Source organism: Stomoxys calcitrans, chromosome 3, assembly GCF_963082655.1.
Source record: "Stomoxys calcitrans chromosome 3, idStoCalc2.1, whole genome shotgun sequence".
In the NCBI taxonomy this organism is placed as follows: domain Eukaryota; kingdom Metazoa; phylum Arthropoda; class Insecta; order Diptera; family Muscidae; genus Stomoxys; species Stomoxys calcitrans.
This window is the reverse complement of record NC_081554.1, coordinates 191,928,138-191,945,376: the sequence shown is the minus strand read 5'-3', so window position 1 is coordinate 191,945,376 and position 17,239 is coordinate 191,928,138. Positions and strand designations below refer to the sequence as shown.

The following is a 17,239-nucleotide window of genomic DNA, read 5'->3' as shown; positions in this document are numbered from 1 at the left end:
CATTTTTGCGGAAGTACAGAAATCCACACTGGACGCCATTGTTGCAGATAAGTTAGGGCAAAAATACATTTATAACTCTAGTACTGACTTCGACTTTCGTCATAAACAACAATCAAAATGCACTATAAAAAAAATAGAATGGACGAGCACAGTGCGAATACATTCCGTACAAGTGGTACTAAATCTATAAACAAAATAGCACAATTTTAATTGCAAATATAATTAAATGCTCACGAAATGCGCCAAATCAACTCTGCTTTAGTACTGTTGTGTGTTGTTGTTTGGCTTTTCTTTGTGTTCTGACAAACGATTCCGTGGGAATTCGCAATAATTTATTAGGCATTTCCGTTGTGAATGAAGTCGGTACTAAGCTTAAAGCAAAATTTAGAGCTCTAGCTTAATCAGTAAAGAAAGTACCAAATGTTATCAATATTAGCTTTAAACGTACGTTTTCTGTCACTTTTAATAGAGATCAAGAATAGTATTTTATCCTCTTATAACACCGGGACTGTCGTTAACGTCAAATTTTAGAATCCTATCTCTTACTGTTCGGACAGGGCATCTTTCGCACTACTTTTGTACTTTTTTGTACCTGAATGTACGAATTTAAAACAAATATTGTCATACACCGGGCCTATCCACTTTAGCCTATGCGGTAACACATTTGATTATTTTTGATATAGCTGTCATATAAACCGATCTGGGGTCTTGACTTCTTGAGCCACTCGAGGGCGCAATTTTTATTCGATTTGGCTGAAATTTTGCATGAGTTGTTTTGTTAGGGCTTCCGACAACTGTGCTAACTATGGTTGAAAACGTTTCATAACCTGATATAGCTGTGATATAAATATTTACTTCTTGGGCCACTAGAGGGCGCAATTATTATCCTGAAATTTAGGATGACATGTTTTGTTACGACTTCCAACAACTGTGCCAAATATGGTTTAGATCGGTTCAATGGGAAGCATGTCTCAAAATCAAGAATTTTTTATATATATACAAATTTTGTCATTCTGTTTGTAACTCCTCGAAATATTCGTCTAAGACCCCATTAATTATATATATTCTTGATCGTCATGACATTTTAAGTCGATCTAGCAATGTCCGTCTGTCTGTCGAAAGCACGCTAACATTCGAAGGAGTAAATATGGTCTGAAACGGTCCATAGTCTGATACAGCTTCCATATAAACCGATCTCCCTATATTTCTTCTTGAGCCCCTAAAGGGCGCAATATTGATTTGAATTGGCTGAAATTTTACAAAATGGCTTCTACAATGGTCTCCCACATTCAATTGGATTATGGTTTAGCTTCAATAGCATAAAAATTATTTCCTTTTATCCCTTGTTGTCCTAAAAAGAGATGCAGGGAAAATAACTTGTTTTAATTTGGTGCGTCAATTGAAGGGACTGTCTGTATAGACATGAGCTTTAACATCGTATGATCTAGGCGGCCAATTGACTGGACCCGGACGTAAAATAAAATGTTCACCGAACTCACCTCTCAATAAGTCCATTGTTACTCGTGCTGCGTGGAATTTAGCACCGTCTTTTTGAAACCATGTGTCGTGCAAGTCAAGCTCTTGCATTTAGGGCAAAAAAAGTTGGATATCCTCTCACAGTAGCGCTCACCATTCACAGTTACGTGACGATTCGCATCATGTTTGAAGAAGTACGGTCCAATGATGCCACCAGCCCATAAACCGCACCAAACAGTGACTTTTTCTGAATGCATTGGTAGCTCTTGCAATGCTGATCTTTACCCAAAATCGACAATTCTGCTTGTTTACGTACCCATTGAGTCAAAAATTAGCTTCGTAGCTCAATGGAAGAAGCGCGCGATAGACTATCTTAACAGAGCACTCATTTTGATAATAAAGTTGTATAATTTGCACACCCAGAGATAAGTTGATACCAAACGTACTCATTTTAGTACCATACGGTGTTGATAGTAAAGCAACACAGCACGGTACAAAAACAATACCGGGTGGTATAGATTAGTACCGTCTAGCCTTATTACCGAACTGGTATTGGTTTTAATACTAATCTGTTATTGGTTTAAGCACCAGACCGTTACTAGTTTTAGTACCAAACCGTTATTGATTTTTCCACCCCTATTGAACTAAAAACAAACATTGAAAATAATTTTAATTTAATTTTTTTCGATTATTTATGTTAATAAATACAAAAAGTAATGTAACACCGTGGCCAACCTGAATTCCTTGTATTCAGCAATTGATTCCAAATCCATTGATTCTCAGAAGTAGTTTTCATATGAAAACACCAACATAGCAACGTTTTCCACACAATGGACTATCATGTTTTTGATGAAGAATGTTCTTAGAATTTTTACAATTTCCATTTTCACCGCTTCCAAGTATTTGAACAGATTTTTGACACTCAAATTGTATTAAAAGGAAGAAAGTTTATACCCATCAGGCGGTGGAGTCTAAGGTCTGAATGGCACTTTTTTATAGGGACTATGCGTTTGTGGAATACTCTTCTTTTTGAATCAAAATACACTAGCACCAATTTTATGTGTTTGTCGTTGTAAATTGCAAATGGGCCATACCGATTCAGATCTAGATATAGCTCCCGTATAAAGTGGTCCTTTGACATGATTTCTTAAACCCTTAGAAGCCGCAATTGTTGCCCGGTTCAGCTGAAATTCGAATCAATTTATACCAAGTATGATCCAAATCGGTCTATAACCTGATATAGCTCCCACATGAACCAATCTGCCAACTTTACATCTTGAGCACAGGAAATCGCAATTGTTAGCTGATTTGGCTGGCATTTTGCACTGCTGTGTATTTGAAAATAGTTGGCACCTCGACTCACGAGTTGTTTTGTCTCAATATGACATCTCTTATTTTTTTCAGTTGTATTCTGGCATTATAGGGGTGGGGTTATAACACGTTCATAATTTTTTTGGTGATATTTTGAATACATGGAAAATTTTGAAGAGTTGATGACAGTTTTGGAACATTGTTAAAATTGAAATGGAGGAAATGCGTCTTCGCCGCAGCAGAGGTCGAGTTTTTAGATCAACATATAAATGGCGGAGGATTAATGAAGCTCGATAAACACATAGAGGCGGTCCGTATTGCTCCAGAAGGCATTACCCTAGCTCTGCATCAGTCGAATGACCAACTATGCCGAAAAGGTCCAAAAAGAATTTTTACGCTGATTGTTGTATATATCACAAATGAATGAGAATTTACTTAGTAACGAAGAAACGAGCCAGGAAATTAATAACGATCAATTTGACTGGTTCGTAACATTTCAGCTTCCAGTTAGACCCACTCGAAACAAGAAAATACATGAATCTGTGGAACATACTAAAAGTGTTAGATCTTGCACTCGTAGGTTTTAAAGCGTCACAAATGAACTATACAGTAGCTGCCGGTTGCCTCATGATTCAACATCGTGTTGTATTCCATCTAGGTTTCGTGCTCGAGTGTTGTACAAAGGTCATTTTGGGATAGAAAAAGTAAAATGGTCAGCACGGTCGTGCGTTTATTCACCTGGCATTGATGCTGACATAGAAAAGGTGGTTACAGATTGCGCCGCAGGTAACAAAACAGCCGAATGCCAGCACAATTTACATCACATTATTAGAAGTACCTCAAGGCACTCAGGGAACGTGTGCACATAGATTTTGCTGACCCCATATTTGGTATACATCTTATTATTACGGGCGCCTATAGCTTTGTGCATCAATTCCATGGCAGCCGGTTGTACGTACCGGATTGACCCGATGGAGTAAATTCATCGGCAAGGGCTACCGCCACAGTGAACAAAACACTGCAAATACAGCAACAACAACAACATCGTTGTGGAAACGGATAATGTGCCAGCAGTATTTAAAAAGGTTTTAAAGGAAAGGGGAGTTATATCACACAAGAGAACAGAAACCCCCACGGCAAATGGTCAGGCCGAACAGCAAAATGCTGTCAAGTTCAGGCGAAACACCTTGAACCTTACCTTATTTATTTCGTTTAGCAATGTTATCCCTCTCCACTTTTTACTCCAGGTGAGGGCACCCTTCTTTAGAATCGGGACCACAAATTCCTTCTTCTATTCTTAGGGAATAATTCAGGCTGATAATTGATTGAGTAATGGGGTGGGCTCCATACCGCAACAGTTCGGCAAGTACCTTGTCAGGACCGGCTAATTTGGCGTTTTTGAGTGAGACCAGCACGGCCTCAATTCCTACGCAGGTAGGTGGGGCTGTAGATATATCCCTGAGTGGGTCTCGGTGTATTGGGGAATTAAAAGCTTTGGAGCTTATGTTTTCGGTTGGTGGTCCTTTGAGCTGACAAATCCGCACCATCGCTCTAATTGCTGTTCGGGTGTTATTAGTACCGCTCCGTCCTCATCTTTTATTATTGCCGTCGGCATTATATTGTTCCCACTCATTTGTTTTATTGACTCCTAAAAGCCACGCATGTTTCCAATATTAGATGCATTTTCACCTTGCTCTGCTAACATATTAAAATATATTCGCTCATCTCTGTGAACTAGGCGTTTGACCAGCGAGGTGGATGCGCGATAATCAGTCCTGGTTGCGGTATTTGTTGCACTTGATTTTGCAGAGCGTTGCGTAGAAGGCTGTTTGTTTCTCTATTGTTTCGCTGCTTAACTTTGATAGAGGTGGTTGTCTCCGTACATGCCTTTGTTGTGACGGCTCATGTATGGCTGTTATTTTGCAGCTTCTCCGTTAATGCTGTCTTGTATTCGCGCACTGTTTCATGGTCTGTTAGGCTAAAGAGGTTGAACTTTGTCCTTTTTGTTTGAGTCCTTTTTACGACGGCTGGGCGTAGACGTAGAGTGGCCACTGAGAGTATGTGGTCACTATCGATGTCGGCTCCACGTCTAATTTTTACATCCATCAGCAAATCTAGAAAGAGTTTGCTGATAAGTACATGGTCGATTACGGGCGTTTTCATCTGGTGATGCCCAAGTATATTTCTTTATATATTTAGGGGGGAATTTTGTGCCTCCAATAAAGAGTAGGCTTCATGTGCAGAAAACTACCAATCTGTCGCCATTGTAAATTCTGGTATCACCAAGTCCTTGCATTCCCATGATTGAATGTACAGTACAGCCGGGGTAGATTGAGCGCCTCTTTGTATGAACACCTATTTTCTTCTTCTAGGTCCTCCAAAGAGAGAACAGATAATAAAATATGTACTTTTACTCAAATTTGTACATCCTTCTTTATGGAAAACTCTTTGTTATACTAAAATCCAAATATCTATAATAAATTTTTTAAGAAATTAGCCAAAAATTATAAATTTTGTTTAAAAAAAAGCATGCTTTAATCCCATAGTACAATTAAAAGATAGTGTCATTAGCACAACAACAAAAATCTACCCCCAACGAAACTACCTTGATTGGCTAATCCCATAACTTCAAATGTCAAAATGGATTTAAAAATAAACTTTGTTTTATAACTTATTTTCGTATAATTTTCTCCAGAAGGATATTAAAGAGATCACACGATAGGCTGTCTCCTTGTCTGAAACCTCGTTTGGTATTGAATGATTCGGAGAGATTCTTTCCTATTCTTACTGAGGAACACGTATCAATAAGTGTCATCCTGCAGAGTCTTATTAATTTTGCAGAGATTCCAAACTCAGATATGGCGTGAAATACCTTTGAAAGTAAAGGGGTATCGAAAGCGGCTTTGTAGTCAACAAAGAGATGGTAGGCGTTGACTTGTCCTTCTCCGGTCTTTTCCAGGATTTGGCGCAGTGTGAATATCTGGTCCAGGGTGGATTTAAGTCGCATTGATAGGACCCAAATATCTCATTGACTTTAGGTTTTACTCTTGTATGCGATGGGAAGGAGACTAATTCCTCTGTAGTTGGCACATTCCGTCTTATCTCCTTTCTTCTGTACGGGACATAGTATGCTACGGTTCCAATCATCGGATATGCGTTCTTCTAGCCAGAGAAACAGTGGTGTAAACTGTTCTTTTCATATCTTCAGCATGCTATCTGTGTCAGTAATCAGATTGCCTTCTTTGTCTCCGCAGGTGCCTACACCAAAGCCAACGGTCGATGGCTTTCGATGTTTAATTCTTTGTTAGAATTTCTAGACTTCATTCTGACTCGTGTTCATCTTAATTCGTTCACACTCACATCTTGCCATTCCTATTTTCATTCTGCGAAATATACGTTTCTCATCTCTCTCCTTTTCTCCCGATACCTCTCCTTCATCTGGCGCTTTGCTATTGATTGCAGGGATGCCCTATATGCCACATTCTTGGCTTCAGTAGCTTCTCGACACTTTTGATCGCTCCTGGGTTTTTTTGGGAGAGGCTTCCGATACCCAAGTATGGATTTCGCGGCATTTTCCATGGAGTGGGCAATAGTATGCCACTGCGCCATTATATAATCGGAACCCTTTACTGGACGTTATCTCGTGGAGGATAAACTTTCCGACTGTTTAACCAAAAATGTCTTCCTTCCCTATCTTCGCAGTTAAAATCTCCCAGAATCATTTTAATATCTTGGGCTCGGCAGCGGTCATATTCCCTCTCTAGGCGCTCGTAGAAAATATACTTGGTCTGCTCGTCCTTGTCTTCTGTCGGGGCATGGGCACAAATAAGGCTGATGTTGAAGAATTTGGCTTTTATGCGGATTGTGGCTAGCCTCTCATCCACCGGAGTAAAGCTGGAGACAAGTTTTTACTATACCTTTGTTTCTCATAGTAGTTTATTAAGCAAAAAAGGAGTCATAGTTAACAGAGATTTTAAACCCATTATACAATCTTATTTTTGTGAATATGGCTGAAAGTATTGTCCATTAATACACTTGTTATTTAATTGCCATTGTTCTAAACTTTGTATTTTATGTAGGATATGATTCTAGTATAAATGATTCTGTATATTAAAATTGTTGTTGCAACACTGCTTTTGAAATTACCACCTTAATCCGAGTAAAATGCATTCATTGCATCGCGAACGAATAGTAGGGAGTGGGCGCCCAAATTGACCATGGAACTGGTTATTTGCATATCGTTTTCTGCATTTTTGATGGAATTTATGGTGTCTAAAATTATATTAGGCTTTGAAACGATGGTATCGGTGGCATTTCCATGCATTTTAAAATCATTTTGAACATTGTCGGAAGATCCTATTTTTTGAGGAACAACTATAAGATAATCACTTTGTTCGCGGTCTTGAATAAATCTATCGTAATCATGCTGGTTTTCAATAGATATTTTATCTCCGCCTTCGTCTAAAAAGAAGACAAGCAATATTTTATTACACCAACCACATGGAGACGAACAGTGGGTTTTCAGTCGGGGTCCCTTACCTTTCCAAAAAAGGGTTATGCAAGGTGGACATGGTAAAGAAGAATCCTCTATGTCCCCCATAATTTCCCTCTTTACATCTTCCAAAGGGGCGAGCGGTTTCCCTAGATGAAGTTTAAAGAAACCATTTTGATGAATATATGTATACTCTATCTTAGGTTTACCCATTGTAGAAATTTGAAAATGTTCTAAATTTTGGGAGCAACCGATCTACTTTGTGTTGTACTGATATTGATGAATGTACTGATATGAGCAAACTGAGGTTCCTATATTGGAATACAAATACCGAAATTTTAAACCCACTACAATAGTATGGAAGGTATAGTAACTTAGTCATTCCGTTTGTAACACCTCGAAATATTGATCTGCTACCCTATAAAGTATATATATTCTCAATCGTCTTGACATTTTAGGTCGATCTGTCCGTCTGTCAAAATCACCATAGCGGTCCCAAAATACTTGGCGTCACATTTGACAGCTCCTACACCTTCTCCCCACATGCCACAGCAATCTGCAATAAAGTCAAAAGTAGAAACAAGGTCCTCAAGTCACTCGCCGGCAGCACTTGGGGTGCAGACAAAGAAACCTTGTTGACCACGTACAAAGCAATTGGCCGGTCTGTGGTAAGTTATGCAGCGCCAGTGTGGTCACGTCAGCTTTGTGACACGCAGTGGAATAATATTCAGATCTGTCAGAATGCCGCCCTCCGAACTGCGACGGGCTGCCTCCTTAGTTCTCATGTGGACCACCTCCACCAGGAGACAAAGATCCTACCAGTGCGAAGACATAACTACATGCTGTCTAAGCAATACCTTTTGGGCTGTTATCGCAGAAATCATCCAAATCATCATCTTGTGGATAGATACCCACCGCCCAGAAGCCTTAAGGTAGATCTACATGATCTAGAGCGTGAGGTCCAGCGCTACAAGAGAGAACCTCTAGATCAAGCGGCATATCAAGCGGGTCTGAACAACATTCATGCAGACACGGTAGCAGACGCGTTAACTGGCTACCGGGTGAATGTAGTCCTTGGAGTACGACCGCCACCCATTGCACCCGAAGAAATCGACCTCCCCCGGCAAACCAGAGTGATTCTGGCTCAATTACGTTCCGGCAGATGCAGCCGCCTCAATTCCCACAGAGCTAGGATTGATGCCGACGTGCAAGATGTATGTCCCGACTGTAACCAGGGACCGCACGATACACGTCACCTGTTTAACTGCCCGGCCAGACCCACTCGACTCAGACCCAGATCCCTGTGGACGCACCCCATCTTAGTCGCGGAGTTCCTGGGTCTTGACACTCAACAGAATCAAGCAGACGAAAGATAGTACACAATAAACTGCTACAACAACAACAACAACAACCATAGCGGTCGAACGAATAAAGATATTCGCTTGTGCAAAGAGACTTCTTATTGAAGGCCACCTATCCGCCTATGACGTTGAAAGCCTGGGTTCGAATCCTGGTGAGACCAGGAATAGCTGAATGTTCATGGTCCAAATTTGCAATTTGGCTTCTTATTTATGTAGGTCGTTGGGAATTGCAAATGGGCCCAGATCTTGAAGAAGCTCCCATATTAACCGATCTCCTGATTTGACTTTTGTCCGATTTAGCTGAAATTGTACACGCAGTGTTTTGTTATGACTTTGAACAACAGTGCCAATTACATTGCAAATCGGTCTTCAAACTGATACAGCTTCCACATAAAAACAACTTCTAAGGCCCAGACTCTTCAACATACACATATGGCTTCAACTGAGTTCATTTTTGGAAAGTTTTTGCAGAACCCGTAGTGGTGGGTTTTGATATAGCTGCCAAAAGCGCAAATCTTATCCGATTTGGCGGAAATTTGAGGTGTTTTGTTATGACTTCTAACAAATGTGCTTAGTATTATCCAATTATTATCAGTTTATAACTTATATAGCTGTCATATAAACCTATCTTGGAGCTTGATTTCTTAAACCGATCTCCCGATATTACTGCTTGAGCCCCTATAAGATGCAATTTTTATCTGATTTGGCTGAAATGATACTATTATGATCTTCAATATTCAAACGAAGTATGGTCCGAATGACATGGCTCCAATAGCATGGCAATTTTTATCCTTTGTTTTGTTGTTTGTATAAAGATATACAGGGCAAAAAACTTGCCAAATGCGATCCATGGTGGAGGGTAACAAGATTCGACTCGGCTGAACTTAGCACTCTTTTACTAGTTTTTTAAATAGCGACTGCCTGAGTCGATTAGATTAGATATAATAACCATGTAGCATATAGCAAACAGGTGAATAACATTTTTTCACGGGAATTGCCCCATGGCATAATTAGTGTACCGTAAACAGCTGGGTACAACTTTTTTCGCGAGAGCACTATCTGTTAACGAGTTGTGGTTGTGTGTGTGTGTATTATAGTTAAGAAACATATCGCAAAAATAATGAAAAATTTCGCGACCTAGTAACTTACACAAAATCAGAGTTCAATATTTTGTTGTTGGGCAGCTGCCACTAGCTGGAAATGAATGAATTGAAAACGACAACGCACTATCTATCAACGACAAAAACTCGTTGATAGATAGTGCACTCCGCGGGCAGTACCACCTATGCCTACTGGTGACTATATGTAATCTAATCGATTCCAGGGACCACTAAAAAATTAAAAATCTACATCAGTTTTCTATTCCAGGAACCTCGGTTTGTTGTTTACTATACCAGGATGCACTTATAAGGTGGGGTCATGCAAACAGCTGGGTACAATTTTTTATTTTTGATTTGATTTTGCAGTAAAATGTCAAAGGCTTGATAACACAGCTGTGCTTTTTTTCTAAAATCCGATATTCCACACATAAGCATGGCGAAACAATTAAAAGTGGTCTCATTTGCACAACAACTACAAATCATATGATGCAATCCTCCATCTCGCCATCAAGCTGATCGACGTTTCGCCAACACACACAAAGAAGTTTGTATACGTGTGCGTATGGTTATGGTTAAGAACCATAACACACAAACAACAACAAAATCAGAGTTGAATTGAGCACGGATTTTGATAGTTAGTGCACTCAATATGTATTTTGTTGTTGGGCAATTGCTCCTATCTGTAAATGAATATCAAAGAGAATTGCAGGATTCACTGAATACGGTTAAGCCAAGCGACCAGCCGACATAAAATTTTTTTAAATTTTTGTCAGTATATTGGCATTTAGGATGTCACTTTGTTTACGTTTTCTCCTATTTGATGACAATCGGCAGATTTGACATCCTTAATGATGTTCATGGGACCTATCCACTTTATGTTTTCGCAAGTGACCTAACCTTCTATTAGTTAATCTTGAGAGGATTGAAGGAACAGAAAAATTTTTGTGCTCACAAAATTTGACAGCAAATGTCAAGTTTATAGGTGTCGGTAATAATTTAATTTTTCTTCAATTCAAGCAGCGCTGCCGAAAAACTAAAATAAAAATAAAATTTACAGCAAAGAGAAAAGAAAAAAAAAAGAAAGAAAGATACACATATTCGAAGCTTAGACTGCCGAAACCCTATATACGTGCCGTACGCCATATTTTCCTTCACGGAAAGGGAAATAATGCATATTTAGAAAATGCAAACGAAGCAAACTGCATGCCATTGAGAGCAGAATTCTGCTTGCGGCAAGTTCTTAGATAATTCTCATTTATCTATATTCACAAGCGCCACCAACTAGTCTATTTACGAAGTTCAAATTCTTTATCTGTATATAATTTATCTATGTAAATATATCTTGGATTAGACAAAAATGAATTAAGGTCCGGTTATGCTCCATAAATGTAGAGCAAATGTATCATAAATGTAAAGAGGCATTTATGCTTATTGCCAAAACTTAAAAAAAAAAATTTAAGGTGAGAAAGATCTGACGTCGAAGAACTTCAGACATAACTCAAGGTCAGGTCGGAGAAGACCCTCCACGCAGTGATGCTTGAAGTTGAGACGTCTCTCCAACTGAAGGAGTATGCAATGGCGGCCTTCTCGAATATTGAGAGCGCATTTAACAACAGTGGAGGGTCGACAGTCACCGCCCTGAGCCGCACGGGGAGACAGAATACGGCCAAATTTCCCTTCTGGACACTATGCATGCGGTGGGCAGACTGAGGAGGAGGGTCACAGGAGACAGGGACTGGATTGGCACTATACTGCGACAAACACAACATTTCAGGGAGTGCTATGTGACGTAACGATAGACGCAAAAGAAATTCTGGGAAGGGATTTACAGTTTTCGAAATCAGTTGTTGTAGCCACATTTGGATGAGGAGGTAGCGATTCTCTTCAAGCTCTTTCCGCTCACCGATCGTCGCCGGGACATTATGGCCATTGGTTATTAAAAGACGCCAATAGATCGCCTTGTCACATCGAGTAACACAGGCACTCAGTTTTTAAGCGAGAACCGTTGCCGCCCGGCCTCTCACGGAGACCCTCCCTTCGATACCGCTAATTGTCCGCGACTTTAATTGCAGCTACTCCGTATAAAAGGCCTTTCACTAATCACAACCTGTGGACTCTCCCGGTAGCTCTCATCTGAGCTTTTCGTAATGACGATGAACATCAAAGAAATTGGAGTTCACAGTTTCAACTGATGGGGTGCTTATAATCATCGCGTGCCGGGTCGAAGTCAGTATGTACATATGGCGTCCCTCAAGGCCGTGGGCTCTAGTACATTGAAGTCAAAGTGCGTGGAGGAGTGTGTGGAATCCCTGAATAGACCTCAGTTTTACGACATGGTGAAATCATGTAATTTCTTGTTATCACATGTGTCTCATTTTTCATTTCAGCCAATTCGTATAATCAGGATATCGATTTATATGGGAGCTACATCAGGTTATTGACCGATTTGGACCGTAATTCATATAGTTGTAGGAAGTCGTAACAAAACACTTAGTGCATCAATTTCAACCAAATCCGATAAAAATTGTGACTCCAGGGGCTCAAAAAGTCAAATCAGAATATCGGTTTATATGGGTGCTTTATCTGATATGGCATAAATTTCTTCTCATACAGCCATTAAATCCTTGGAGAACATATTTCCGAAACTAGAATCTGTGGGTATGTCTCTAGCGACATGTAAGCTAAGTTTTCATGACCAAGCCCGAAAGACAACGAATGATAGATGGTCACAAAGAGGGGGCCTAATCTATAATAATATCTATCTAATCTGGACTTGAAGAGGTCTACCGCTTTGGTGTCACTGGCTAGAACAGACGTCTCAGTCATTGTGTCCGTCATGACAGGTCACTGTCCAATCGGAAAACATGCTGACAGACTGAAATTTGCCAGCAACGAATTTTGCAGAAGCTGTGAGGATATCAAAGAAAAAGAGACTGTAGAACACCTTCTGTGTGTGTCACTAGCAGTTAGAAGGAGTTCCACTTTAGGTTGTCATTTTTTTGACAAAGTGTTTGATTTAGCGGATGTGAACATTCGCAAGTTATTGGGCTTTTTAAAGCGATCTGGATGGTTTAACGGTAGGAACTAGAAGGCATCTTCCTTCTTCTGTTCCTGTGGTATCACAATGGCGAAAACGCTTAAGTGAGTGTGATGGTAGACTGTTACTTAAACCTAACCACCTAACCGAACCTGTATCCGATATGGCTAGAGATAGGTTTCTACCGGACCCAACGCTTGGGTATTTATTGGGTAAATACCCAATAAATACCTTTTTTATACCCTCCACCATAGGATGGGGGTGTACTAATTTCGCGATTCTGTTTGTAACACCTCGAAATATGTGTCTGAGATCCCATTTGGCTGAAATTTTGCATGAGGTGTTTTGCTGTGACTTCCCATAACTGTGCTAAGTATGGCGCAAATCGGTACATAACCTGATATAGCTGCCATATAAACCGCGGGCGCAATTCTCATCCGATTTGACAGAAATTTTGTACAACGGCTTCTCTCGTGACCTTCAACATACGTGTCTAATATGGTCTGAATTTTGGCACAGTGAGTTTTGAGTAGACCCTACCCATTCCTGTCAAATGTGGTCCAGATCGGACCCTATTTGGATATAGCTGCCACATAGACCGATCTCCCGATATAGTGTAATGAGCCTGTAAAAGGAGTATATTTCATTCGACTTCAATGAAATTTGGCATAGCGAGTTCTGGTACCCCTCTGAACCTTTTTGTTGAATATCGTTCAGATCGGACCATATTTGGATATAGCAGCCATGTAGACTGATATTACCGATATGAAGTATTGAGCTCATAAAAGGAGCATTTTTCATCCGATTTTGATTAAGTCTGGATATCGGTCTATTAGCGGCTATATATAACTAAAATCCGATTTTAAGTGATCAGAAGATCAGGTTTATACACAAAGAATACGAAATCATCAAAAATTGCTTGGAAAATATTTTTATACCCAAGATATCTAATTATAAATACTTTTGGGTATAAATGGGTAAATACCCCGGTAATTGCCCATTTAACCAATTTTCCAGCGAAAATATCTTTTGGGTATTTACCCATCGCCCATCTCTAGATATGGCCCATTTACAATGTCCAACGATCCACATCAATTAGAAATCCTTGTGCAAAATTTTAAGTGGATACCATTATTCGTTCGACCTTTATCGTGATTTCGACAGACGGAGGGATGGACATGGCTAGATTGATTTAAAATTTCAAGACGATCCAGAGTATATATACCGTAAGTGAAACTGCTTCAACCACGAAAATGATAATATCAATCACTGTTTTTGAAAAAGACAATTGAAAACATTTTCAATATTAAAAAACATTTCCATATTCAATAAAAAAAACTTTCGACGGAAGTACACCAACTTTTGAAGTAGTAAAGCTATGCGCTTGAAAATTTGCACATTGTTTTTATATATCTCCCATATGAACTGATCTTCCGATTTGACCTCCTGAGTTACTAGAGGTCGCTGTTATTATCTGATTTGGCATAAATTTTGCGAGCAGTGTGATAACCTCCAACATCTCTAGAGTCTAAATCGGTCGAGATATTGCAGAAAGTTAAGGGGCAGCGCGACCTCTTCAAAAACTGCCGAGGATTTACTAATCGGTTAGGTCCGTTTAAGGTCTAGATCTTAATGAAAGGTTTTCTTGAGCGCAGTACAATACCAAAATCGATGCCAAATTTCTTCGGGGTCATCACTCCCCCCAAAAGCCATGGCGGAGCATATGTATACCGATACCGGAGCATAAGTATATCGATAGGTTAGGTTGAATGGGTCGCCCACCATAAGTGAGTTTACTCGGAGGACAGTTTGACCCATTGTGGTACCCTAGTGAGAGAAAGGGAAGAAAAAGGAAAATGTGAGACCTCGTACTAGAGGTTATACACGAATAAAAAGAAAAAGACAGAAGGAGTGGAGAAACCCGAGGTGGAGAGGTGAACAACAGCCCTTCCCTACGCAAGCATGGACCTACCTATGCCGGAGCCTATGTCACCCCTCGTCGGAACCATCCTGTTTTCTCAACAAACCTCAGGAGAGGTACCAGTGGTATGTTTGTTTCCTCCTCATCAAGACAACTGCTACAGAGTTGTCACACACTCGGACACACTCCTATGGCACAGTGTCCGGTAAGGACCCCTGTCAAAGTACTATCGACCTCTTATCGATCGCCAGCAATTCCCTCCTCCTCCTCCGGTCGATGAGCGGCCATAGCTCCTTCGCAGTCCGGCAACCATCTACCGTGTCCCACCTCGCCACCGACGCCGTCCTGGCCATTCCCTCTACTGTGTTCAGTAGCTCGACAAATAGCACATAGGCAAGACCGATGACTGGTCACTCTGGCACAGACGAACCCCTCCTGGCGAACTCGTCCGCCCTCTTATTTCCTGGAATCCCCTCCTGCCCAGGAACCGATGTCAGCGTGACATCGTAGGCTCGGGGCCTATCCAGGGATTCCAAACAGTCCGCCACACATTTTGACCTCACCATCCTCAACCCCAAGGCCTTGAACGCCGCCATACTGTCCACATAAATTCTTAGTTTCGAGGACGGTAAGCCCCTTGCCAGAATTTCTCTTGTGGGTACTGCAATGGCACAGACCTCTGTCTGAAAGACCGTACACTCGTCCGGCAGTTTCACTCCAGTCGGGTGGATATCTGAAAACAACGACTTGAGCCATTTTGGAATCGGTTAAAAAATGTCACTTATGTGAAAATTCAAATCGGCATGCTCTCATTGGTAAGAGGGAAATATTCTCCCGGTTTTAAGAGAATTTCTCTTAGCCTTCAAAACTTTCAACAGTATCGACCGTCGCTCCCACATATATTTCTTCCTTTTTATCCTTTCAGTATTTGATGCCAACCCTGTGGTTCAACCCTTTATGGCAGGCCAATTTAACCTTACCAACGCATGTGATAACTTAGCTGCCTTACCTATGCACAACTTTTCATCGTTAATGGCGGTGGGAATGAATCTATTCAATCACATTTTAATTGTAACACTCACCTCTTACATGGTCTACAAATGCTGGCTTATGGAATTCCAAAAGACTGCGCTCCATGCCCATTTATGCACAATAGGGGTAAGAATTCCAAGTAGAACTGGGACTGTAAGTTTTAAAATAGTTTTCTTTGTTTCCATAGTTCGTACTGCTAATGGCCGAAGGTGTGATGGTACGCTATCGAGCAAATATATTATTTTCCGACTATTCGGCCGAAAGTAAAACTTTGCTCCATGCTTTGCTACAATTCATTGGAGGCTTTTTGGGCATTATAGGCACTTTACAAAAGTATTGGGGCAAGGAGGTGCACTTTAAATCAAGACATGCCAAATTTGGTAAGTTAAAGAGACGACTACATATGTATGTAAATGGTGATTCATTTGAAAAAACAATAATTTCCTATGTAATTTCAGGTCTGGCTGCCTGCATATTTTGTTTCATTAACTTTGTGGCCGGATTTTGTGTGCTCATACTACCCTCAACCCGCATGACTATGAAGCTGTTACACACCTCCTTGGGTCTATTGACATTTGTAACGGGCATGTTGGCCCAGATCTTTGGCTATGATACTGGATTCTTTCATCGCAATTTCACCCACAAGCGTTTGTTCAAATTTGTCACCTTTGTAATTTTGGCCATATCCATAATTGGCCCCTTCAAGACAATGACCTATAAAATGCATTTGATCTTTTTCGGCAACACTCCACTGCGTGGAAATATATAAGGAGACATAACTGTGATAGACCATTCTTATTGATTATGCGCTATTTTTTTCTCAGTTTTAATATACATGTACGTAGTTTCATTAATTAATTTAAGCATCCCCAATTTACCATTGTATATATAGAGAAAAAAATATAAAAATTATAAAACATTGTAATTCAAAAACATTGCATACTTTTAGGCATTACAAATATCATACTCCTGTTTGTAACCTTCACATCTTACATGCTTTGGGCGCTTTCGGCAGACAGACATGTAGGCGTATTCATTGGGTAAGTAAGCCCCCCATAAGCTCTTAGTGAAGAGGCTTTGTGGGGATTAACCTGTTCTGGTGGCCCATGTTGATGCTGCCGGCTCGGCCTTAATTTCCAGCGCCATCTTGTAAGGGGAATTGAAAACCGCCAATTCCTTCAATCAAATAAAATGTCTTCTGCGGTGCCATGTGGTTGAAGGATTTTGACATTCTACCCTATGCAACAATCCCATGTCAGCCGTTTGTACATACTGGATTGACCCTTCATCGGCAAGGGCTGGCTCACTGCTACAACGTTTGAAATTGTAGGCGATATTAAAATGGCCATAGTGGGTGTGCTTATATTTGATATTTGCTAATGAGTTGAGCGAAAAATTATTGCAACCTATCAATGATCGTGGCAATACATTGTTCCTTCTTAAATCCGTCACGCTGTTCTTAAATGAAATGTTCTAGGGCAATTTCCCAAGGCTTTCTTGTGCCCTCCC

General features: G+C 40.4%; 2 protein-coding genes across 6 annotated transcripts in view; one reads left to right on the top strand and one right to left on the bottom strand.

The window, feature by feature from the left end:
• LOC106080495 (uncharacterized) overlaps window positions 1–16,655 on the top strand; it is a 28,850-nt gene extending 12,195 nt beyond the window's left edge. For 3 of the 4 annotated variants that reach the window (XM_013241881.2, XM_013241879.2, XM_013241877.2), the window contains 3 exons: window positions 15,624–15,856; window positions 15,918–16,110; window positions 16,189–16,655. In XM_013241881.2, coding sequence (XP_013097335.2) covers window positions 15,656–15,856; window positions 15,918–16,110; window positions 16,189–16,499 — 705 coding nt within the window. In that variant the 5' untranslated portion in view covers window positions 15,624–15,655 and the 3' untranslated portion in view covers window positions 16,500–16,655. Of the gene's footprint in view, window positions 1–15,350; window positions 15,514–15,623; window positions 15,857–15,917; window positions 16,111–16,188 lie in introns of those variants that run through there. The other variant, XM_013241880.2, reaches the window with a different exon arrangement.
• On the bottom strand, window positions 6,693–9,845 carry LOC106080496 (uncharacterized). Of its 2 annotated transcripts, XM_059364808.1 has the most exons (3): window positions 9,790–9,845; window positions 7,327–7,428; window positions 6,693–7,248 (listed from the first exon to the last, which is right to left on the bottom strand). In XM_059364808.1, the coding sequence occupies exons 2-3, from the start codon at window positions 7,385–7,387 to the stop codon at window positions 6,938–6,940; spliced, it is 372 nt and encodes a 123-aa protein (XP_059220791.1). In that variant the 5' UTR covers window positions 7,388–7,428; window positions 9,790–9,845; the 3' UTR covers window positions 6,693–6,937. The 2 variants fall into 2 exon arrangements, with proteins under 2 accessions (XP_059220791.1, XP_059220790.1); XM_059364807.1 differs by lacking the exon at window positions 9,790–9,845 and having other exon boundaries at window positions 7,327–7,567.
• Window positions 16,656–17,239: the final 584 nt, after the last annotated feature.